Genomic DNA, 25,525 nt, shown 5'->3' with positions numbered 1-25,525 from the left:
TAGTGACTCCAGGTGGAAGGAGAAGGACGTAAATAGAAAACCTCATTTCATTGCCCATTTCAATAATGTTTCAGCCCCATTTCAATGTTCTTGAACTAATTCTATCACAGTTAACTGATACGTTCACTCCATACAGCTGTCTTCAATGATGGTAATAATGATAAATGTGTGCCTTAGGCATTAGTTGCCTTAGTGTGTTATCTGTCTATGCTTTCTATAAAAAGAGAATCCTGTCTGCTGCACAGCATAAATGGCAATGGCAGCATTACCGAGTCAACCATTACACATGGCATGACCCTGAAGCCTGCTTCCTACACTACTATTTGATAAAATAAACTGATCATAGGTTGAGCCAGGCCACTTTACAATCATGATCGACATACACATTTGGGTATCACAAATTTTTTTTTTTTTTTTTTAATTTTATTGATTTTATTGTAAGCATTCCATACAAATATTATTATTAAATAGATCAATTTTTATAAAAAAATGGGATTGAAAACAAATCACATATTAGTTGTATATATTCTATGATGGCGCCTTTAGTGCAATATGTTAGTAGTCAACTGCACCATTAGGAAAAATTTGAAAAATACCTTACGAGTATTAAAACCTGTAACAGAATAGACAGCGTGATTTCTGCATGATGGTCTTTATATTGTAGGTTCCAATTCAGTACACAACTCCAAGAAGACATCTCTATATAGTCTAAATTAGCTTATAAGCTAGGCATCATCATCATCATCATCATCACCAAAAAATTGTGATCCCTGAAAACTCATTCCTTGTGTAGCCTGCCCCACTGCTCTACAGCCCCACAAAGGTTTGCCACATTGTGATGACTTCTGCAGTATTGCACAACATAGCGCAGAAGCCTGGACTGCCTCTGCCACCTGGAACAGGCCAAGATGAGGGCAATGATGTCCCAGACCCTATCGCTCAGGTCATCGATGTAATGGCAGTTTGAAGACGCTTGGATGTTGTATGTCAAATGAAAAGAAACTTATATGTAGTGTAATACACAGCAGTCTGCACTTGCTCCCACACTTGCTTTTTCTTTTATTTGTGACTCCTGCAGATGGACCAGCAAAACGAATGTTTTTGCCATCTCCAGTTATTCTAGTAACACCTGAAATTAAAGTTTGCTGAAGTTTTGTTTCCTCTGTTCTGTTATACTTTGTTGTAAAGATGTCATTCAGGAACAGGGGCAAATTTTTTATGCTGATTAGATCATGATTATTCAAAAAAGGGCATTATACAAGTCATATATGGTTTCTGGAGGGAAGTGACATGGAGTAGCTAATAGCACATACACAAACGTATAGTTTTAAGTTGATTTGAGATTTATAAAGGAATTTGGTGTAGCACATGATGTACATATGATTTTACAAGTCTAATTTTTGCCTTTGGAGTATTAGCAAAATTTTAGTAGGGAATCAAAACATGGATTTTAACATGAGGCCCTACATTGTTTGTTCAGCAAGGAAACATATTGTACTAAAGGATATACACATGCTGCTAAATTCTATAACAATAAAATGCACAAAACTGTGTGAAGTTCAATCAACCAGCTACAGAACCTGACACAGAGGCTAATATATTTAGTGAAACTGCCATTTTTAAGTATGTGCAAAACTTCTAACATACTTTCATACTCCATCACTCCTGCACTTGATGCTCCTAAGTAATCAGTGTGTCGACCTGTTGTTAGTCTATATTTTCTGACATTGTATGTTATTTAAAAAATTACATTACCTTCATGGTGCATGGTGGCGCAGTGGTAGCGCTGCTGCCGCGCAGTAAGGATATCTGGGTTCGCTTCCAGAGTCCTAGCTGCGTGGAGTTTGCATGTTCTCCCTGTGTCTGCGTGGGTTTCCTCTGGGTGCTCTGCTTTCCTCCCACAGTCCAAAGACATGCAGGTTAAGTGCATTGGCGATCCTAAATTGTCCCTAGTGTGTGTGTGTGTGTCCTGCAGTGGGCTGGCGCCCTGCCTGGGGATTTTTTCTTGTCTTGCACCCTGTGTTGGCTGGGATTGGCTCCAGCAGACTCCTGTGACCCTGTGTTAGGATATAGCGGGTTAGGTACTGACTGACTGACATTACCTTCATTTGGCTGATGACTGGCATGAAAAGTATTTACTGTTTTTTGCTTTTTTGTGTACCAAGGTTTCCTAAAGGATAGTGTTAAGGATAGAAGTTAAATTTCTTACATTTTTTTTTCACTGTGATCAGTTAAATGAATAACTTGGGTGTGGTGCAGTCAGTCAAGTGAAGTCAATTTTATTTATGGAGCACATTTAAAACAACAGAAGTCGACCAAATTGCTGTGCAGCTTCCATAAATACACCGATAGATAGATAGATAGATAGATAGATAGATAGATAGATAGATAGATAGATAGATAGATAGATAGATAGATAGATAGATAGATAGATAGATAGATAGTAAATAAATTCACCAAAAATAAATACATAAAAATCTAAAAAGCTAAGGCAAAAAAGATAGCCTTTAAGACGGGATATAAAAGTGACTAAAGTTGGTGCTGATGTAATATAAAAAGGCAGACTATTCCGAAGCTTAGGGGCAGCTACTGAAAAAGCACTGTCCCCTCTAAGCTTAAGTCTAGAATTGGGCACAACCAATAGGGTCTGGTCAGAGAACCTCAGTGATCATGAAGGAAAGTAAGGGTGCAAGAAGTCAATAAGATAAAAGGGGGCTAAACCATTCAGGGACATAAAAACAAACAGTAAAACTTCAAACACAATCCTGTAGTGAACAGGAAGCCAGTGAAGAGAAGCTAAGACTGATGTGATGTGATTCTGTTTTCGGTGGGCAGTCTCACCTTTATTCTCCTAAGTCAGACTACCTTCAAGCTGTATGAATTATCCAGGTTTTTTTCAATCTAAAACTGATAGTATCTTGATTGATGTCTAAATGATATATTACTTTGTATTACTGATGGTATTAAATAACTCATTTTTTTTTCAGATTTCTCAAAGCTTAATGACAAGCAGCAAGACCTAGAAGAGATAAAAAATGCATATTACAACTTGACCAGCAACTACAGTACTCTGTTGAAGACTCATGCTATCCTACAATCTCAATACACAAAAAACTACAGTGCTCTGGTGGAAAGTCAAGCTGCCTTAGAGACTCAGTGTTTAAGAAACTACAGTGCTCTGCAGGAAAGTCGTGCTACCTTAGAGATTCATTGGACAAGAAATCACAGTGCTCTAATGAAAAGTCATGCTACATTACAATCTCAATGTGAAATTCTAAAAAAGGACCATGCTGAGCTTCTGGCATGGAACAGAAAATTAAAGAAATGCAATAATCCTGTTATAAATATGACTCGGGGTAAGTGATTTACTGTAGCGTGAGTATACTTTGAGTTCTCTAGTTTAACCTACTTCCTCATTTTATATGATCTTTTGTTTTTTTTTGTTGTTGTTGCAGAAAATGTTTCATGTCCAGAAGGCTGGTTGCTTTTTGATCTCAAGTGTTATTTTTTCTCCACCGATATAAAGACCTGGCAGTTGAGCCAAGAACAGTGCATGAGTATGGGAGGACACTTGGTGATCATAGAAAGTATGGAGGAGGAGGTACACCCTTTATCCTGGTGAACTTGCATATAGCTATTTTGAAAAGTTCTTTCTTTTGTGAAGATTCAGTATTAGGAAACATGGGAGATGTCAAAGCGATATTACATGGCAGATTATTTATGGTACAAGGTTTACGTGATCAGTAGTATAGCCCAGTCATGCATGCAGAACGCACAATAATCATTATTTGGTGTATCCATTACAGGCAGAAATAACAGCTTCTACATGGCATGGACAGGATAGATGCTGGATGAGTGTTTGTGGAATGGCTTGCCTTGCAGCCTATATAAAAGCCAAAACTTCAGTTGTACTCCAGTCATCATCCAACTGTACCTCAAATGTGCTCAATGAGGGTAATATAGGGACAATGTGCAGGCCAAGGAAGAAGTGCTAGATGGTACATCATGTGGTTTCTGTTAAAATATGGCACCAAGACAGCACTGCAGAGAGGACAACACCTCAGCCTCTAACACCTCTTTGATATATTGCTGGCTGGTAAATGTGCCAGCAATGTGTATGAGGTGGGAATGAGTGTGCTAACAAATGGCACTCCCCATCGTAACACCTGATTCTGGGTTTGTATGGTGCTGCAAAATTCTTGCCTTTCACTGCAATGCCTCCAAACTCAGATTTGTCCATGATGGTGAAGTAAATTGAACCAAGAAATATCTGAAAACACTATGTGATGCCAGTCATCCTGCCACAGGTGGCATTTTTGAATCCACTGCAGTTGCAGATGTTTGTAGTTAAGGGTCAAGGGTATCTGAAGCAATGAATGATAAGTAAGAAGGTCATTCTGCTGCAAGCAGCATTAAACAGCACGTACAGGCACTATCTGGCATGTGACATACCCCTAGTGTTTGGCCAGAGTCTGTGATGTGGCTGTTTGGTCCAGCACTACTGTACATAAGTGAAGTTTGTCCTCCCATTCATTTGACTTCAGTGGGTCCCTAATCTCCCCACTAACACCATACCCTCATCATTGCATTCATGTTGGATGTCCCAGAAGGATAATCTACCTTGCTATATCCCCACAAAAGTCTGAGAGTTGGCTGTACTATATGGCTATCGTCCTCCTCACCATGGCATGTTTGGTCCCTAAGAATACACTAACTGCCAGCATTCACTCAATAAGGTTCCCTTTGCAGGCTCATTTTATACTACTGTGAGAAAGTCCAGGCGGTGTATCTCAAACATATCCTTTTCATATGTGCTAATGTTACAATTTTAATGGACAGCACTTTATTATACAGTTGATTAAAATTTCAGAACAACTGCACAGGATTTTAAAAGAGCATCACAAGAGGAACCACAGAGTTCATCAACTCAGTGCTACATCATAGCTGGCACAAGTCTTTCAGGGGCTATGCAAAAGCAGGAATATCTGTATATGGCTGATCTGGATCTTTGAGTGCAGGACTAGGAGATGTGTAACAGATAACAAGAGTACTCTTGATCAATTAGTACAAAAAGCCAGTTGTAATTTGCTCTTCAGTTTTTTCATGGAGAGAAAAAAAGCAGAGGAAAATCATTTTAAAAGTATTTTAGCACACCAAATAATATACAGAGTTCTCTTTCTGGCCAAGTTGTTTTTTTAATTTATTTTTTAAAATTAATAATTAATTAGGTGAGCCATTATTCCTCCAATTTGTATAAAAATTGCCAGTTTTTTGTATTTGCAGGAGGATATACACCCAATTTTACTGAAGCCCAAATAAATGTTAGTTTTAACTTTCTGCTAGATTATAACTAGAAATTCTAATGCAATTCTAGACAATTCTAATGTCTGTTTTTTTAGTGTTTGATTTCAAGTATAATTCTCCTTCTTCTTTGGCATTGGTTTAGATTTGGATTTTTTTAACCAAATTCAGGGCTTGTATTCAGAAATTTTATTTCAGACAACGTGCTTTAACCTCTTCCACTTAGTCAATAATTAATGATTTAACAAACATAGGGAGAAAATAATTGAATTTTGCTAAGATAATAAATGATAATTCAATTTTTCTATATTATGACTATCATGCAAACCTATCCATGAACTACTGATTGAGTTGAACTGTATGAAAACCTCACTGATTTTTTATTCTATATCAGAATTTTTTAGAAGATAAAGCTAATATCCTGACAGGTGAAAACTATGGTTATTGGATTGGCCTAACTGATCTGGAGAAAGAAGGCCAGTTTGTCTGGGTGGACAGCAGACCTCTAGACCCAAAATACAGGTAAGGAAACTCCTTTCATACTGGGACTTCTTGCTTAAATTAAAACCTGCAGCAAAACAGAATTAGGCAAGAACAAAGGGTGACACCTCAGGATAAGTTTCCCTCTTTTTTTAAGATGAACTCTAACTCTTTATCATCTCAACATTTTACAGATGAATGAATATGATAATTAGTAGTGTCCTTCTAGCATATTCTTAGATAAAAAGCATATTATTTGTTATCAAATATAAACTGCTGACCGATGGTTTCAAATTTACTGACTCTTTCCCCAAATCCTACCAGCAGTGCTGGCACTAAACATGTAATCATGGATGCAATTTTTGTTTCTGTAATAATAAGCAGAACTTAAAAGAGCAACGGAGATCTTCCTCTGCTGTTATAGTACAATGTTTCCCAAACTCAGTCCTGTGGCCCCCCTTGTGGCTGCAGGTTTTTGTCCCAACCAGATTCCTAATCAGTGACAACACCTGATAACACTGATCTCATTTAATTAGCTGGGATAATTTTTCTTTTATTCTACATTCAGAAAAGCAGAGCAGCATGATTTTTACATTTATAAGACATTTACAAATCTTTCTATTTTTGCTATAGATTTAAATGCTTAACTCTCTTTTGTTGATATCATTATATTTTGCCCTTTCTCTGTGCAGTTTTTCCCTCTTCATTGTATCGTATTAATGACAACTAAAAACGAGCAGAGCAGACACCCAGGCAAACAACACTGAATAATCAAAGGCTGTAGGTACTTTAGCGTCAGACCCACTAATTAGTAAATAATGGATTAATTAAACAATTAGAACACCTAAAAAAAGTAGAATGAAAATCCAGATGAAAATATTGTTAAAAAAGAAAAAAACGCATTATTCCCATATAACTGCTTGGTACATTTAAATTTTTTTTTTAACCAAACTTGTTTTTCTAATTTCTATATTGTTCCCAAAACACAGAACTTGGGAAACAGAAGCTGGTTGGAACAAAAACCTAAAGCCACAGTGTGCCCCCAGGACTGAGGTTGGGAAACACTGTTATAGTATATACGATGTGAATTTCCCCTTGGGATTAATAAAGTATCTATCTATCTATACAATAAATTAGCTATGGAGGATATTTACATTTTAATTAGATGACACACTTCAGAAATCAATATGCAATCTATAAACAAAACCTATGCCACCATGTACCTACCCAACCGTACCACCATGTACTTCTGACTGGCATCAGACAAAACAGTTGCTTTTCAAAACACATACACTTGTAGACGCTGTGGGAGAAATGTTAAAATGGCTGTTTTATCATGCTGCTTAAAGTAATTGTGTGCTGTGATCCAATTTTCCATTCTGCTATAGATCAGTGCTGTGGGTCTACTCAGGGGTGTCGAACTCCAGGCCTGGAGTGCCGCAGTGGCCGCAGGTTTCCATTCTATCCCTTCCTAATCAGTGACCTGTTTTCACTGCTAATTAACTTCTGTTCCTTTCATTTTAATAGCCATGTTTTTAAGGATTCAGTCCTCTCAATTGTTTCTTTTCTTCATTAAATGATAGCCAAACAGGAATGAGACGTGAAACGAGCCAACAGATGACCAGCTAAACTGGGATTTAAAACTCCAACCAATTTCACTCCAACCAATCTCTTAATGAGAAGCTGATTCTTGCTGTTAATTAAACCCGTTATTTAATTCCACTGCATATTGCTGCTCTCATTCTGCCACAGCAGACATTTCCAAAACTGTTGATTTTCTGTTTTTTCTAAGAACACCATCAAAATGTTTTGTTGACCTGAGAGATCAACCTTATTAAGACCTTCACCCTTCTTTATTTTCAGATATTGTGTGATGGGCACAGGTGAGCTGGTTATGTGGCGGCTCATTTTCTGTCTCATTATTGTTTGGCTGGTAATTAGGGAAAAAGAGACAACTAAGGGGTCTGAGTCAAGTCAATTAAAACAAAGGCAAAAGAAATTAATTAGCAGCAAAAACTGGTCACTAATGAAGAAGATAGTTAGAATGAAAACCTACAGTCACTGCAGCCCTCGAGGGCCGGAGTTTGACACCCTTGCTCTAGGTAGTTAAGAGCACGGAAGGCAGAAGTACATCACTTTGAGGGTAAAGTAGTGTTCTTCCACACCATATCCCAGAATTAGCAATATTTATCAGTTTTTGCTATCCACATTGTCATATTGTTCACTATTACAGAGACCAAGGCAAGCATTAATGCCTGCATGGAGCCCTTATTTTTACTTTTTCATCAAATATTCTCTGCCCTCTTTCTCAAATCCTTCTGATTAAAAGGACACTCTTCCATTTCCACTCTAATTGTCAGCATCTCACTTCACCCAGTGTGTGATGCACTTGCTTACAGCTTGCATCCCACCTAACCTGTTAAAAGAAGTCTGCTGATTACTACAATATTTTACTTACAAACCCAGTTTTGTGCAGAGAGCGATGTATAACCCCATAACATAGTTTTAAAATGTATTTTCTGCTCATCCATCCCAATTTAGATTTTTAGGAGGTCAAATGGGGGGCTATTTATCACAATTAGATGATATTAAATGTGGTAGTGTCGCACAGGGGTCAGTGCTAGGGCTGCTACTATTTTTAATATATATATATATATATATATATATATATATATATATATATATATATATATATATATATACTAGGGAGCTTTGCCCCCTGCTCAATTCACTCGTCATCCCCTCCTCCCCACCCCCCCCCCGACAGCATTTTGCACATTGTGAAGAGGGGGGCTGAATGCACCCCAAGGAGATGCGGTCGCTCCTCCAAAACCCCTCTTAAACGGTGATACAATGGGAAACAAGTGACAGTTGTTTTTTTACCTCCTCTTTGCTCAATCAGCTGCTGCCTTGCTGCTGCTACCGTCCCGTGTGATCTGCACTTCGCTCACCTATTTCTCCCCAACCCCCACCCCCCGCCAGCGGTATGCATCGTTGTGAAAAGGTAGGCTGAAACCCCTCTTAAACAGTGATACAATGGGAAACAAATAACAGTTGTTTTTTTTTACCTCCTCTTTGCTCAATCAGCTGCTGGATTGCTACTAGCTTACTGCAGCTGCCGTGCCACGTTTGTGTGGTGCTTCGAAGGTTTAAAAGCCTGTATAGCACATGTCCTTTTGTCGTCAAACACTATGCAATCTCTTTTCGCTTTTCCATTATTTCACTGAGTAATATTTTCCATTTGTTTACGCTAATGTGATCTTTATTCTAATTTTTTTGAGACTTTTGAATTTTCCTACTTCCTTTATCTCTAACCTGCTCTGCATGTGTATCAAACAAAGGTTGTAAGTATGACGTGACTTGCCCGTGTCGTGGGACGCTGAAAGTGTCTCTTTTCAAAAGATCAGGTCTCATTGCCGGAAAAGACTTGTCCCAAGATTTTTTTTTCTAATAGATAATAGATATATAAATGATGTGGATAGGAAAATAAGTACAAGATGGTTAAGTTTGCAGACAATACCAAGCTCAGATTGGCAGCACCATCTAGTGGATGTACTTTGTATTTTTCTGTACTGTTACAATCCACTGCCACTGATTCTTCTTTGATTGTGGAAGCATAACAAATATGTGTTCCTTTCACTTATCCTCCATTTTGCACATATTTTGTTCAAGTAATTAACTATTCTTGTGAGGTTAACAATTAGGTTATTTTCTAAAGTATACTTTTCTGTCCTTACATTTCTGAATTTATTAATTAGACATAATTATTACTGTGCCATAATAATTTATTTAAAGTGGTATAATATTTACATAATTTATATAAAGCCATTTATTGTGTTCTGCGGTGGGTTGGCACCCTGCCCAGGATTGGTTCCTGCCTTGTGCCCTGTGTTGGCTGGGATTGGCTCCAGCAGACCCCCGTGACCCTGTGTTCGGATTCAGCGGGTTGGAAAATGGATGGATGGATTTATTGTGTTTTATCTTATTCTATCTCATTTAATGTAAATAAATGAACAAAGAAGCAACTGTCTATACATTTTTGGTAAAAGAAAGACATACTATGATGTTCACAGATGACAATGTGATCTGTAGTGAGAGTAGACAAGAGGTTGAGATGAACCTGGAGAGTTGGAGGTGCACACTGGAGAGAAGGGGAATGAAAGTCAGTAGGAGTAACACATAGTACACGTGTATGAATGAGAGACAAGGTGGTAGAAGGGTGTGACTGCAAAGAGCAGAGGTGGTGAAGGAAGATGAATTTAAATAATTGAGTTCAACAGTTCAAAGCAACAGAAAATGTGACAGAGAGCTGAAGAAGAGAGTGCAGGCAGGGTGGGCTGAGCAGAGAAGAGTGATTTGCAATAGAATAGTACCTGCAAGAGTGAAAGGGATGGTCTATAAAACAGTAGTGAGGCCAGTTATGTTGTATGGTTTGGAGACAGTAATACTGACAAAAAGGCAGGAGGCAAAGCTGGAAATTAGATGTTCTGGGCACGTTCAGAGGGGATATTAGAAGTTCATTGGGAAAAGAATGTTGAGGATGAAACCGCCAGGCAAGAGGAAAGAAGGAAGGCCAAAGAGAAGACATGAAGGCAGTCAGTGTGGCAGAAAATGATGTAAAAGACAAGGATAGATGGAGACGGATGATCCACTGTGGTGACCCCTAAATGGGAGCAGCCAAAAGAAGACAAAGAAAAACATTTATCTGTCTGACAGAGTACATAGTCTGTACGGAGGATAGGACAGGCAGATTACATTGCATCATGGCAAAGCAGTGGTGCTATCAAAACTCATTACAGACTCCAAAACTTGATATGCTATGCTTAACAGAAACTTGGCAAAAACCAAACAAATGTATGCCTCTTATGGAGGTGACAACATCGCAGAGGCACACAGCTCAAGACAAGGTAGAAAAGTCACCGTAATTGTTACATCTGAGCTAAACATCAAGAGAATACCAACTGACTGTCCATTGCCAATTGGGATTAGTTCTTAAACTAATAATCTAATAATAAACTAGAAATCCCCCAAAATACGATGGGTCTTTCTTACCTGATTTGACTGAACTATTAACCCACTTAAGTTCCTTTTCCCAGATGGTCATTCTTCTTGGCAATTTCAACATTTGTATTGATATATTCCTACATGTAAAATAAGCAAAGAATTCCTGCCCTTACTAGACTGTTTTGACTTGGTGCAACCTGTTGATTTTCCTACCCACTCTGGTGGTCATATAATAGACCTGATCTGCACATCTGGCTTATCTGTCAACAACAATTATAGCCCTGATTTGGGACTCTCTGATCATAAAGCAGTATTTTTCACTGTCTCATTACATTTCCCTCCTCTTACTTGTAAATGTCAATTTTTTTTCAGAAGCCTTAAAAATATCTGTCTCTCTATCCTTGTTGGATCCATTTCTGATCTTTTTCTGTCTTCTCCTACTCCATCTACACTAGATAGTCTTGTTGACTACAATAACTCAGCCTTTCATTCATCACTCCTTTAAAATATAGGGAGGGTCCCTTTAAGTGTTCACTTTCATGGCACAACTCAGAATTATGGTCTATGAAAGCAGTTGGCCGACGCCTTGAGAGAATGTCACTTAGCACTGGCCTCACTGTACACATCCAGGCTTTCTCTGAACATCAAAGGGTTACAGAGATGCACTAACTGTAGCCAAGAACACACATTATGGCAGAACAATAGAAAGTACAATACAATACCATTTATTTTTGTACAAGGGGACTCCGCCCCCTGCTCGCTTCGCTCGCCTACCCCCGGCGTTGGGTATCCTGAAATACATTAGTCGAGCTCGTTCGTTTTGGAGCTGTGCCCGCTTTGCCATTGATCTTATCCAGGTGAGCTCGTGTTTGTATCGTTGATCTGTATCTGTACTCTCTCCTGTTTGACTTTGGGCGGGGCACCGAATCCTGTTGTGTTTGTTTGTTCTGTGGCCGTTCTCTGGGGCCGTGTGTTAGTTGAGCTGTATTGTGTTTGAATTTGGTGTAAAGCATTCAGCGGTTTGTACAATCCCAAGCAGTACATCATTCCTAACTTCACTCCGCAGTAGTGCCACTCACAATATGGCGGTGATGCCTGCGCCTTCCGTACTATCTTTGTGGACCTGTGGGGCCTCCGTAGCCTCTTCTGTTTGAATCTGGGCTGCAGCGCAGAATCCTCTTTTTTGTGTGGCTGTGTCGTTAGTCGTTAGCTATGGGAGCGTTGTTGCTTCATTTGTCATTCACGTCAGTTGAGCTCTTTCGTTTTTGGTACAATCCCAAGCAGCACATTATTCGTAACTTCACTCCACAGTAGTGCCACTCACAATATGGCGGTGACACCTGCGCCTTCCGTACTATCTTTGTGGACCTGTGGGGCCTCCGTAGCGTCTTCCGTTTGAATCTGGGCTGCAGCGCAGAATCCTCTTTTTTGTGTGGCTGTGTCGTTAGTTGTTAGCTATGTGCACGTTGTTACTTCATTTCTCATTCACGTCAGTTGAGCTCTTTCGTTTTTGGGCTGTGACTCCTTCGTTCGCTGTGGATACGACTTCGCTTGCGGTTTATGAGACATGCGCTGTACGCGCCTGTGCAGTATGTCTCATGGTCCCATCGCCATGTACCTGCGTCCATGCCATCTGGTTTACCATTCTCGGTTAGTAATATGGATAGCCCAAAATCACACAAGAAGTGCCGCAATGGGCTTTAACAGGCCCTGCCTCTTGATAGCCCCCCAGCCTTGACTCTCAAGGAAAAACTCTCAAAAAAAAAGCCTTGTAGGGAAAAAATGGAAGAAACCTTGGGAAAGGCAGTTCAAAGAGAGACCCCTTTCCAGGTAGGTTGGGCATGCAGTGGGTGTCAAAAGAAGGGGGTCAATACAATACAATACAATGCAATACAATACAATACAATACAATACAATACAATACAATACAATACACAGAAAAGAACAAACCCTCAATACAGTATAAAAATAAAATTTTAGAAGTACAGAGCAGAATTTAACAGTAGATGATATCACATAATATGATAGGGATTTGTTTAGAATCCTGGAGACCTCATCCATCAAGCTGCCTCCCCCATTTGGCCACTCCACGGCTGAAACAGCGCTGGGCCAGCCAATCCGATGAAAGGACCCCTCTTTCCCATGATTCCTGCGATCCTTCATCAGGGATGACTTTACCTTAGGCAGGCAAAACAACTTGGCAGGTGGGCCGTGGCACCAAGTGCCACATTTGAATACCGAGAAGAGAAACAGAATAGGTGAGGGTTAGTATCCAATTATAACTATCATGTTACTTATGTTTTAGTGCTAATGACTAACAACAGAGATGCAGTCTGTACAGTTAATCAGCAGCTCTAGTCAGGATATGCTAAACTGAAGTAGTGAGTTTTCAGCCGGGATTTAAAAGCTGAGACCAAAGGGGCATCTCTTATAGTAGCAGGCACACCATTCTACAGTTTAGGGGCCCTGTAACTAAAAGCTCGACCTCCCACTGTTATTTTATTAATCCTTGGAATCATAAGCAGACCGGCATCTTGAGAGCTTAATGTGTGCTCTGGTTTATAAGTCATGATAAGTTCAGACAAGTAAGCTGGACCTTGGCCATTTAATGCTTTATATGTTAAAAGGAGGATTTTGAAATCTGCCCTAAACTTAACACTGCATTGCAGTAATCAATCCTACTAGAAATAAATGCATGAATTAATTTCTCAGAATCCTGTTTATTTAGTAAGCTCCTTAATTTCCTAACATTTTTAAGACAGAAGAACCATGTTTTGGACAACTTTGTAATATGCACTTTAAATGACATGCTAGAGTCAAAGATAACTTCTAGATTGCGGGCTGATTCAGTAAAATTAATGGGGATTCCAACTGAGTTAAATGATGACAAAATATTGTTGTGATCAGCGTCATTCCCTCCAACAATTAACATCTCTGTTTTATCGGTGTTTAAAGACAAGTAGTTCTCATTCATCCACTCCTTTAATTCACTAACACAACTAATTAAAGACAACATGATAACCCAAATTACCTCTGCTACTGAGGTTTGTGAAAAATTCCTCGACTTTTTCCATAATGAAATTAAAAATCTAAATAATTCAACAAACATAAATCCATCATCCATGTATATCTTGCCCTGTCTTCCCACTCCATCCAGCTCCTTTTTTAAATTTTCACCAGTCACACCTGCATTTGTTAATGACCTGCTTTGTAAGATGAGGCCGACTACCTGTGTACTGGACCCCATCCCCACCACACTTCTTAAATCCTGTCTTCATGCCATAATCTGTTACAACAATAATAAATACATCCCATGACACCAGCTTTGTGCCAGCCACTTTTAAAATCACTTCTGTAACCTCAGTGTTAAAATCATCTGGTCTAGATGCTGACAATCTTAACAATTTTCAGCCTACTTCTCATCTTTTCTGTCAAAAGTTCTCGAGTGTGTTGTAGCCTCTCAACTCACCAATTACTTAACTTCTAAAAATTAATAGAACCCTTTCAGTCTGGTTTCAGGGCACATCACAGCTGCGATTATTGTATCTCAATACTGGCAGGTGCCCCTTTTAATCTTATATCACAGCTCCAGTTAATTCAAAACTCTGCTGCAAGAGTCTTTACGTGAACTAACAACAGTGAGCACATCACACCAATCCTACTTCACCTTCACTGGCTCCCCGTGTCTTACAGGATTGAATATAAAATTCTATTAATAACCTACAAAGCTTTAAATGGCCTCACACTGGCCTACATCAGTGACCTTCTCCATCACTCTACTCCTGTTCACCCACTAAGGTCCTCTGATTCTGTCCATCTTCTTCTCTCCCACACTAACCTGCACTCTGGATGACAGGGCCATAAGATGTATGGCACCCTGACATTTGAAATAACCTCCCGAATTAATTAGATCAGCTGATGCAATTCATTCTTTTAAAAAACAACTTAAAACTCATCTCTTCAGGAAGACTTGTAACTGAACTTAACATTCTGTCCCTTCTTTCAGTTTACCTCTCTGTCCAGATGATCAGGATAATTTGTATGTGTTATATTATTAATTATGTTATTTGTTCAGGGTTTTATTTTGTATTGAATTTTGTATTTACTCTGGTTTATTGTCTTTATTCTATTTATTACTTTGCATGTCCTGTATTTAACTGTTTTAGTGTGCAGAAAATATATGTATCCAATGTTACATATACCAGCTGTTCTTACTGAGACTCTGTGAAGCACCTTGATTATTTATTATTATTATTATTATTGAGGGAGTCAGACAGCAAACACTGGTTTAATCATATTTGTGGAAGATTTGATGTAATTAAATATAAAGTATTACACATAGGGAGTAAAAATTTTAAGACTTGAATACAAACTGATGAGCTATTATATGGACCTAGTGGCTAAACTCTTCCAGTGGTAGGCATTGCTTTGAGTCTCTCTCTAAAAGAAAAGCTTTGTTAGATGAAAATGTATATATTGTTAAAGATTTGTATTTGGCTTTCTTGGGCAAACTAGCAATAATTAAAGTAAATTTAATTACATTACTGAACTGTATAGAGATAGAGAGGCTGAAGAAAGCTTACCCTATACTCTGCAATTGCCTGAGGGAGGGTTGACAGCCTTCCACTTTCCAATTGAGGCCATATGTGACTCGTTACTCCCAGGTGGCACCCCAGTCGGTCCCATTACAAGGACAAAACAGAGCTTGATCAGAACTAAAGCTGGGAGTGATTAGTAAAATGAAGACGACCAAGGAATGGTACTGCATGGTGGTAGTGCCCAAGATTATCAGCACTGTGAGAATCTGTGTTGATCTCACTCAATTGAATGATAGATAGATAGATAGATAGATAGATAGATAGATAGATAGATAGATAGATAGATAGATAGATAGATAGATAGATAGATAGATAGATAGATAGATAGATAGATAGATAGATAGATAGATAATAATACATTTTATTTATATAGCGCCTTTCCCATGCTCAAGGCATTTACAGAATATAATAAAGAATGGCAGAATATACAGTATATAGCATTGTACAAACCAGATAAATAAATAAAGAAGATTAAGACAGTAAATTCTGAAAAAAAACAGACAACATAATTAACATAATTGATGGTCCAGCATACACACATACAGGTTACATGAGCATCTTAACAGAGAAGTAAACTGAGAGAAAGGTAATAAAGTCAAGTAGAGCTAAAAGCCTTCCTGAACAGATGAGTTTTGAGTTGTTTTTTAAAAGAATTCATGGAGTCAGCTGACCTGATTAATTTCGATAGATAGATAGATAGATAGATAGATAGATAGATAGATAGATAGATAGATAGATAGATAGATAGATAGATAGATAGATAGATAGATAGATAGATAGATGTAAACAGCCCTTTTAATTCAAAAGTTCTTTATAAAAAGAAACAGATAAATAAATATACTATACTAGTCATTTAGCCCATTACAATAACGGGCGCTAGAACAGTAGTGCATAAACATTAGTAGGAATAGTCTATATTAAATGACTTTGACCTCATTCTTTTTGTTGGTCGTATTTTTCTTTCTTTCAGCCTTTCTTTTGTTGATGTTTACTTGCTGAGCTGACCATTCTTCGTGGGCTGCCGCCGTGTATTGTGTGTCTTTAATTTTCTGTGGCAGTAATACTGTCTTGTACGTCCGCTGGCTTGTACGTTCGTAATATACCTTTACTTTTCCCTGGCGGTAATACAGGCGTGCGCATCGGTAATATGCCTTTAATTTTCTCTGACAGTAATACTGACTTGTATGTGGCTGTAATATGCGTCACTGTATTGTGTATCTTTAATTTCCTCTCGCAGTAATACTGGTTTGTATTTCCATAAAACGCCTGTAACTTTCTGTGACAGTAATATTGTGCGCCACACCGTGCCCCACACATGCGCACTTCACCAGAAGACACACACACACAGACACCTGGACGCACGCAGGGATTTTATTAAAGAGGATATTGAAATGCATAAATTTGCCATTTTTTCCAATCAATCTGCACTCTACATAATGAAAATGTGAAAATGTGTTCAGAAAGGTTTGCAAATTTATTTAAAATCACAAACTGAATCTTTCATTCATATACAGTAACTGTTCAGACCCGTGCTCGTGGTGTTCTAAATTGTGGTCAGATGAATCCTGTTTACTTAAATTATCCTAGATGTTTCAAGACCCTGATTGGAGTTCACCTTCGACAATCTGAACTGATTGTGTCATTTTGAAAGGCACACATATATGAATTTAAAGTCCCACCATAGGGGACATTCTATACACTGTTGGGATGGTATTAGGCAGGTGATGAGCACTCTATCCAGTGGAAACACATCTTCCATTAAGTTTGAAACATAACTTAAGCCAGCTCTAGTTTGTCTTTTTTAAGGATGGTTAAACAAAATGAGAGCAACCCATTGGTGCAATGTCGGAAATTTCTTGTATTTATAAAATAACTCACCATCCCCGGTGGCTACGCCAGTGTAGTAGTGAAATAGGACAAACTTTAAAAATCAGTGAAAACAAAGTTATCGCTAGCTAAGCAGAGGCAAGGTCTGCTCCAAAACATGGCGAGAGACAGAGCAATTCGAATGGAGGCTGGCACGTGAGTGAGGAGGGTCAGGCTGAATCTCCACTCTTGACATCACGCTTCCCCCTTCCCTTGGCCCACAGCCTCTGTCTCGGATTAGCATGAATATATATCGCTCCTGCATGTGAACTATGATTCTTAGCGCGATGACAGAAGTCCCAAAATCAATCGGAATGTTCAAGAAAATTATAGAAAAAAAAACCTGATCTAAATCAGTAGTTCTCTCGTGAAAAGCAGACATTCAGACAGACAGACAGACAGACAGATGTTGGATTTAATATATATAGAGATTGTTTCAAGGGGTAATGTTTGTTTGTTCTGTTGCACATTTCTTATAAATATTGCAATAGTTGAAGTTTCAGTGTTCAGATTCTTATCTAAGGGAAATGTGATTGAAATGGGGGGTCCTGGTATAGAATAAGGGTTAAACCTAATGGAATACGCTTGCAGAGCAACAGGGGATCCCAGTAATTTAAAGTAAACAATTGCAGGGTTACTGCTGTTTGTCTTCACACAAAATGAGACACACTTATAGTGGATTCAGAATGTATTCAGACCCCTACAATTTTAACACAGTTTGCTATGTAGTAGCCTTGTGTTAAAATCATTTAACTTCACTTTTCCCCATATCAAGAAACACCCAGAATGACAAAGTGGAATACAGGATTTTAGAAATTGTTGCTAATTTAATAAAAATAAAAAACCGAAATCTCACATCAACATAAGTTTTCAAACCCTTTACTCTGACACTTGTTTGGCTCAGGTGCAACCCATTCAATTTATCATCAATGGAAATATTTCTAGACCTTGTTTGTAGTCCACCTTTGGTCAATTCCATTGACTGGACATGATATGAAAAGGTCCCACAGCAAAGCAAAAACTAAGTCATATATTTGAAGTGATTACCATGCAGAGCTTAGTGACAGGATTGTGTCAAGCCACAGATCTGGAAAAGACTACAGAAACTTCCATCAGCATTGAAGATTCCCAAGAAAATACTTTCCTTCATTATTCTTAAATCGAAGAAGTTTGGAACATCCACAACTCTTCCTCGAGCTGGCCACCTGGCCAACTTGAGCAATTATCTGTGAAGGGCCATCGTAATAGAAGTGACCAAGAACCCAATGGTCACTAAGGATGAGCTCTTGAGAACCTGTGTGGAGATGGGAGAATCTTTCAGAAGCACAACCATCACTGAAATACTCCACTGGTCTATGCTTTATGACTGAATAGCTCAACAGAGGCCTCTCATTTGTAAAATAATAATAATAATAATAATTCTTTTCATTTATATAGTGCTTTTCTCACTACTCAAAGTGCTCAAGACACATGGAAGCCCATTTAGATTTTACAGAAAGGTTCCTAGAGGATACTCAGCATATAATGAACAAGATTCTCTGGAGTGATAAAATCAAGATTGGTGTCATATCTGGTAGAAACCAAGCACTGCTTATCACCTGTGCAACACCATTCTAAAAGCAGGTGGTGGCAGCATTATGCTGTAGGGTTTTTTTTTTTTCAATGGCAAGGACTGGGAAACTAGGCAGGGTTGAAAGCAGTGTTAATTTTGACAATAAATTTTGATTTAGTTTTAGTCTTAGACTTCTGACTATATTGCATTTTTTAGTCATATTTAGTCATTTAATTATTGTTAGTTTTAGTCTAGTTATAGTCCACAAAAAGTAAATGAATTTTTGCCAAGAAAACGTAAATCAGTTTTAGTCAATTAAAAGTAAAAGGAAATTAGTCAAACAGTCAAAATCAGATGGATATCTTATTTCACATTTGAATCTGTACAGAATATACTGTACCTCTAAACGAACATTAGAACATTTGAACACTTCAGACAAGAACAGGCCATGTTTTAGTCAATTAAAAGTAAAAGGAAATTAGTCAAACAGTCAAAATCAGATGGATATCTTATTTCACATTTGAATCTGTACAGAATATACTGTACCTCTAAACTAACATTAGAATATTTGAACACTTCAGACAAGAACAGATCATTCAGCCCAACAAAACTTGCCAGTCCTATCCACTTATTTCTTCTAAACAAACATCATCGATTTTTGAAAGTCCCTAAAGTTCCTTACCGTCCACCACATTACTTGGTAGCTTATTCCAAGTGTCTATTGTTCTTTATGTAAAGAAAAACTTCCTAATGTTTGTGCAAAATTTACCCTTAGCAAGTTTCCAACTGTGTCCCTGTGTTCTTGATGAACTCAATTTAAAATAACAGTCTCGATCCACTGGACTAATTTCCTTCATAATTTTAAACACTTCTGTCAGGTCACCTCTTAATCTTCTTTTGCTTAAACTCTAAAGGCTCAGCTCTTTTAAGCTTTCCTCATAATTAAACCCTTGTAGCCCTGGAATCAGTCTAGTCGCTCTTCTCTGGACCTTTTCTAGTGCTGCTATGTCCTTTTTGTAGCCTGGAGACCAAAACTGCACACAGTACTCAAGATGAGGCCTCAGCAGTGCATTAGAAAGGTTGAGCAGAACCTCCTGTGACTTGTACTCCACACACTGTGCTATATAACCTGACATTTTGTTTGCGCTTTTCCGACTACCTTTTGTATATTCAAACCTAACATTTTTACTTCCTATGTGTAATACATTTAATACATTTACTGACATTAAATTTCATCTGCCACAAATCTGCCCAAGCCTGTATGCTATCCAAGTCCTTCTGTAATGATGTAATGGATTCTAAATTATCTGCTAATCCAGCTATATTAGTATCATCTGCAAACTTAACAAGCTGGTTACTTATATTCTTATCTAAATCATTTATATATATCTCTCTATTATAAAAAGAAATCCTGTCCTGGAAAGCAAAAGCAAGGCTACGATATGTGATCTTCTCGGAAGACGTTTAAAAGACCCGCGAGACCCAGGACCGTCTCGCGATGACGTAGAACATGAAATTCTTGAAAGACACGCTCTACTTACAATCTATCAAATAGGACAACGGGGCAGCAAAACATTCAGACTTATGAAGGATTTGTGCACACACAGATCCAGGGCTCTCAGCACATATTAAGCGTATAAGGACAGTACGTTATAAATGAAATGTCAACATCTAAGCGAAGAAGAAAGCAGCGTGGAGAAAAGAGACTCAAATTCGTTGGAGAGAAAAAAGAGCAAAAAAGAATAATCGATGTGCAAATTCATAAAATAAGGAAAGTAATTATCAGCCCGGAACAAGTGGAATTGGAAAAAAAAAAGCACGTCCAATCCGGCTCAGAATTAAAAGACAATGAGTAAAAGACAAAGTAGAACTTCATAAAGACGTTTACAAACGTTGGCGCTAAACACATGCAGAGCAGGTTAGAGACTATGAAACCAGGGAAATTAGAAAGGCTAAAAAAAAACGTTGGTGCTATATACATTTGGAGAAAGTTAAAGGATATGAAAGTAGGAAAATTAGAAAACATAAAAAAAGAAAGTAAACATCGTAGTAGCTCAAACAAACAAACTGCCTCATTTAACTATGCACCAGTCTAACTTTGGTTTTGCACAATAATCACTACACTATTGCACCGTAACACTTAAATCTACTTTATTCACATAATTTTACTTATTTATTATGTTCTACTATACTGTTATCTTTCAATCTATGACTTTTTGTTAATCTAACTGATATTCTTCTAACTTTGCACAGTTTTTGATAAGCGGATCAGGATGCATTTCACTGCATGTTGTCCTGTATAACTATGCATGTGACAAATAAAGAATCTTGAGAATTTCAAAAATGGTGTTTACCGCACATGTATTTATTGGTCACTTTGTAAAAAGAAATTATTAACTGCTGATGATGTAGATCGTTTTGTCTGTACTGAAATTCCAAACAGAGAAAACTATCCTGACCTCATTAAAAAGATTCAGCATATTGGGACTCGCAAGATTACAAATATTGTTTTTACAAAAGTTCTGAAATAAAAGTGAAACTAATGAAATAGCAACAATTCAAAGAAAAAAAAATCTTAAAAGTGTGTATCCGGAAAACCACACATATGGGTTGGCGAGCGAAGCGAGCAGGGGGCAAAGCCCCCTAGTATTAAAAATAGCAATGGCCCTAGCACTGGCCCCTGTGAACACCACTCTCAACATCAACCAATTCTGATGAAGTTCCTCGCACCATCACTTTCTCCTTCCTGTGTCTGAGGCCAATTCTGCATCTATCTAAAAACATCACCCTGAACTCCCACTTCTTTTAATTAAATGCCCAACCTCTCATGTGGCACCTTATCACGTTAACATGCACACTAATGAGCCAAACCACATGTAGTGATCATTGAACATAAACTGAAGAGTAGGTGTGGAAAGGATTTACTCCAAAAGATCATAATCAGAAAATGGCAGCTCTGGTCTGTCATCACAGTTTTATGGCCCTCAACATGCCTCAGTTATCCCGCTATAAGATTTCACCAAAAAGGCTGGACAAGGAAGCACATATCCATCCATCCATTTTCCAACCCGCTGAATCTGAACACAGGGTCACGGGGTCTGGGAGCCAATCCCAGCCAACACAGGGCACAAGGCAGGAAACAATCCCGGGCAGGGTGCCAACCCACTGCAGGGAAGCACATATTGGACTGATATATGGACATATAGACTGATTTATCTGACCATGTGCAAATTTTAAATTTAATCTCTGATAGTTTTTCTCCAGCAACTGAAAAATACTGATTAAAATTCAAACATTGTTTATCTGTACTGTTGAATTAATGAATTCGAAAATAATGTACAAAATTTACATTTAAACAAACCCTTAAAAGCTGTTTTTGTAACAAAATATTTGTCAGAGAATCCCTTTGTTAGGTCTGCAACATCTGATATTGTAAGATTTATGTTTAGATCATTAGCTTGTTAACAGCTCACTAAAGAGTAACATTTAACGAGAGGAGTCCATTTTTACACTAATCCAGTATTTCAGAACTCTTGTAAAAGAGCCTTTGCTATGCTGTTTCTAAAGTGTCTCACATAAGTGGTCAGACTTTGTTATTGCTTAGCCTTTATGCAAATCCACAATTACAAAAGTTACCTGTAATTACTTAATCCAGAGAGACTGCGTTACAATCAGTAACACAACATTCTAATATGTGATATAAGTGCTTCTGCGTTCTTTACATTTTAGGGGTTATATTTGTAAACGTTAGTTTGCCCTGAAAAACCAAATGAATAACACAAATTTAGTGTTTGCAGATTCGAATTCACTGGTAAAGAAATGCTGTCTTGCCGTAACGTACATGTACATATAATATTAATTAGGAGATGTGCTTCAAGCACTGAAATCCTAAATACATTTTATGTTAGTATTAATAAATGGAGCAGCTCATTTCATCGGTGATGGTGGACAAGCCAAATAGCCACTTTGTTTGAAACTTACCTTGATGTTTAATTGCTACGACTGTTGCCATCACTGCCACTGTGCCTTTATGTGTAAGTGGATGCATGTGAGGTGGTGTCACCCGCCACCCTGAACTGTACTCACTAGTTACCAAACAGGTGGATACTCAGACAAGCAGGTGTAGATGAACTCATTTCAATCAAAAAAAGGATTGCAAAGCTTCCATTCCTTTACCAGGACTATGTAGGACACTGCCTTAAAAGCAATTTCATCTGCTGCAACAAATGCATAATACTACAAGCTAAACAGTTACAACTTACTTCTGAAGCTCAGCACATCTGATTGCACTTTCAAAGCTGCCCAAATCTGTTTCTTAAGCAACTTGTAAAGGGATAAACCTGGTAATAACAAAATCCTGTGTGTGTGTGTGTCACGTTTTCCTCACTCGCACTCGATACATTAGTATTAGCCGGGTGAACAAGAGCTAGAGGTAACGGTATTGGTGTCAGGCAAGTCGCCACCTAGATAATGTGACATACCTTAGCATGAATCTCAGGATGGCGCTCCTCTAGAAGCCTCTCAGGTTTGTGGTGTTCTTTCCTGTGAGCTTCATTCCATATCATTTACACTGGGTTTAATTTTTGTCAGTGTTGTAATTAAAGCTGGTCCATATATTAGGCTACAGCTGGCTGAAAGTATATGCAATCATGACAGCTGTATGAGCTCTGTAACTTTAATAATATTGTTCTAAATCCACCTGGGTTGACCTGTCATTACAATTATAATTTTTAAGATGGACAACACGCCATCAAAAAAGTATATATACAGGTGATTTCTCATTCACCCACGCAGCTTTCTATGTCTTCTGTTATACTGTAGTGTTAATACCCATCTCCAGAACTATAGGTTCATGAATAATTAAAATGAAATATAGCAACACTAGAGAAAGTCCAGAGAAGAAAGAGCCATCTGAGTCAGGACTGAGAGGTAGGAGCTTTAAGGAGATATTGAAGGAGTTAAACCATTTCAGTTCAAGCAAATGAAGATTTACAGGTGACATGATAGAAGTGTTTAAAATTATGAAGGGAATTAGTCCAGTGGATCAAGACTGTTATTTTAAAATGAGTTCATCAAGAACACGGGGACACAGTTGAAAACTTGTTAAAGGCAGATTTCATACAAATGTTAGGAAGTTTTTCTTTACACAAAGAACAATATACATACGTTGAATAAATGATCAGATAGTATGCTAGATAGCAGGGCCTTCAAATCTCAGATTGATGGCATTTTGGACAATCTCCATGAATAGATTTTTCCCTTGAATGGCCTGTACTCTTCACAATTGGTTTAATGTTCTAATGATTTTCTGTGTTTTCTGGTTTCTTTTATAAATAATAATATATAATAGTATCCTGTGTGTTTTAGTCAAACTCACCTAATCCTAATCATTTAAAGCAACAGCAGTTACGCTCCAATCCTAAATGCACATTTACTGGAATGGAGTCATAACATACTGTATAGTAAACACAATTTCAGGTGAAATTCTAGCAAACTCTTTCCCATAAGTACTGTAGAGAAAAGCCAAGCAAAATGACACCTTTTATTGGCTAACTAAAAAGATTACAATATGCAAGCTTTCCTAAAAAATTATATAACTTGGTTATATATCTTGCCTGAATAAGGGGCCTGAGTTGCCTCAAAAGATTGCATATTGTAGCCAATAAAAGGTGACATTTTGCTTGGTTTTTCTCTACATTCATAATGGCTAACACGGTACAACACCCTAGTACCATAAGTACTGTACATTAAATAATGTTACACACAATAGAACTTTTTTCCAAGTAATTTTTTAAAAATGAGAATATTTTAATTTCAACAGCCTGGTATTGTCAGGTGGCGCAATGGGTAGTGCTGCTGCCTCACAGTTACCTCGCAGGAGACCCGGGTTCATTTCCCGGGTCCTCCCGGTGTGGAGTGTCTGCATGGGTTTCCTCCCACAGTCCAAAGACATGCAGGTTAGTTGCATTGGCGATCCTAAATTGTCCCTAGTGTGTGCGTGCCCTGCGGTGGGCTGTAACTTCATACTCCATATACTGACCTTTGCAACAAACTTTTGTCATGATTCACATGGCCAACCTCATGTGGATACATGTGGATTATATATGTGTATTAATGTACATGAAATATTTGTTTGGTCAGATAAGGCGCAGGACTGATGTCTCCTCTTTTATTTCAGGTTCTGGGAGAGAACTGAGCCTAATGGTGGCCAAAAAGAAAACTGTGTGCAGATGTGGTTAATATCTCAGTGGAAACGTTGGCATGACTTCCCATGTGTAACTGAAGCAAGAAGGATCTGTGAGGCCATTGCAACTCTGCTTCCTATTTAAACTGCTATCAGAAGTATCAGCAATATGACGGAGCTACTGTCTTCAAACATTATGACAATCACTTCAGCAGTAAATCATGCAGCTGATAGCTTGTGCAGGGAGTAATAATAATAATAATAATAATAATACATTTTATTTATATAGCGCTTTTCCCATGCTCAAGTAGGTTACCTCACCTTGTCATGTTCTGAGTAGGCCTTGAGTGGACAGCAAATTCTGTGTAGTTTATAAAGTGAAAAGCTGTCATATTTTTTTAATATTTGTGTTGCTGCCATCTTGTGCACAGTGATGGGATTGGCAATGTTCCCCCGTACTGGATAAGCAGATTAGAAAATGAGTGAAATGATAAACCTTTATTTCCATATGAGACAACAACTATCGCAATTTTTATTGTA

At 38.1% G+C, this 25,525-nt stretch overlaps 1 protein-coding gene across 1 annotated transcript; it reads left to right on the top strand.

The window, feature by feature from the left end:
* The first annotated feature begins 2,670 nt into the window (after positions 1–2,670).
* Positions 2,671–25,249, top strand: LOC114651556 (C-type lectin domain family 3 member A-like). Its single transcript, XM_051928510.1, has 5 exons — positions 2,671–2,680; positions 2,988–3,356; positions 3,456–3,601; positions 5,696–5,823; positions 24,980–25,249. The coding sequence occupies exons 1-5, from the start codon at positions 2,671–2,673 to the stop codon at positions 25,128–25,130; spliced, it is 804 nt and encodes a 267-aa protein (XP_051784470.1). The 3' UTR covers positions 25,131–25,249.
* Positions 25,250–25,525: the final 276 nt, after the last annotated feature.

This window comes from Erpetoichthys calabaricus, chromosome 5 (assembly GCF_900747795.2).
Source record: "Erpetoichthys calabaricus chromosome 5, fErpCal1.3, whole genome shotgun sequence".
Taxonomy (NCBI): Eukaryota; Metazoa; Chordata; class Cladistia; order Polypteriformes; family Polypteridae; genus Erpetoichthys; species Erpetoichthys calabaricus.
Note: the sequence above shows the minus strand (reverse complement) of the source record. Positions and strands in the feature narration are given on the sequence as shown.

Excerpts from the sequence above, each read along its gene's own strand:
- LOC114651556 (XM_051928510.1), top strand. Across the intron at positions 3,357-3,455 it reads TGTTATAAATATGACTCGGG|AAAATGTTTCATGTCCAGAA; the intron begins GTAAGTGATTTA and ends TTGTTGTTGCAG. Across the intron at positions 3,602-5,695 it reads TAGAAAGTATGGAGGAGGAG|AATTTTTTAGAAGATAAAGC; the intron begins GTACACCCTTTA and ends ATTCTATATCAG.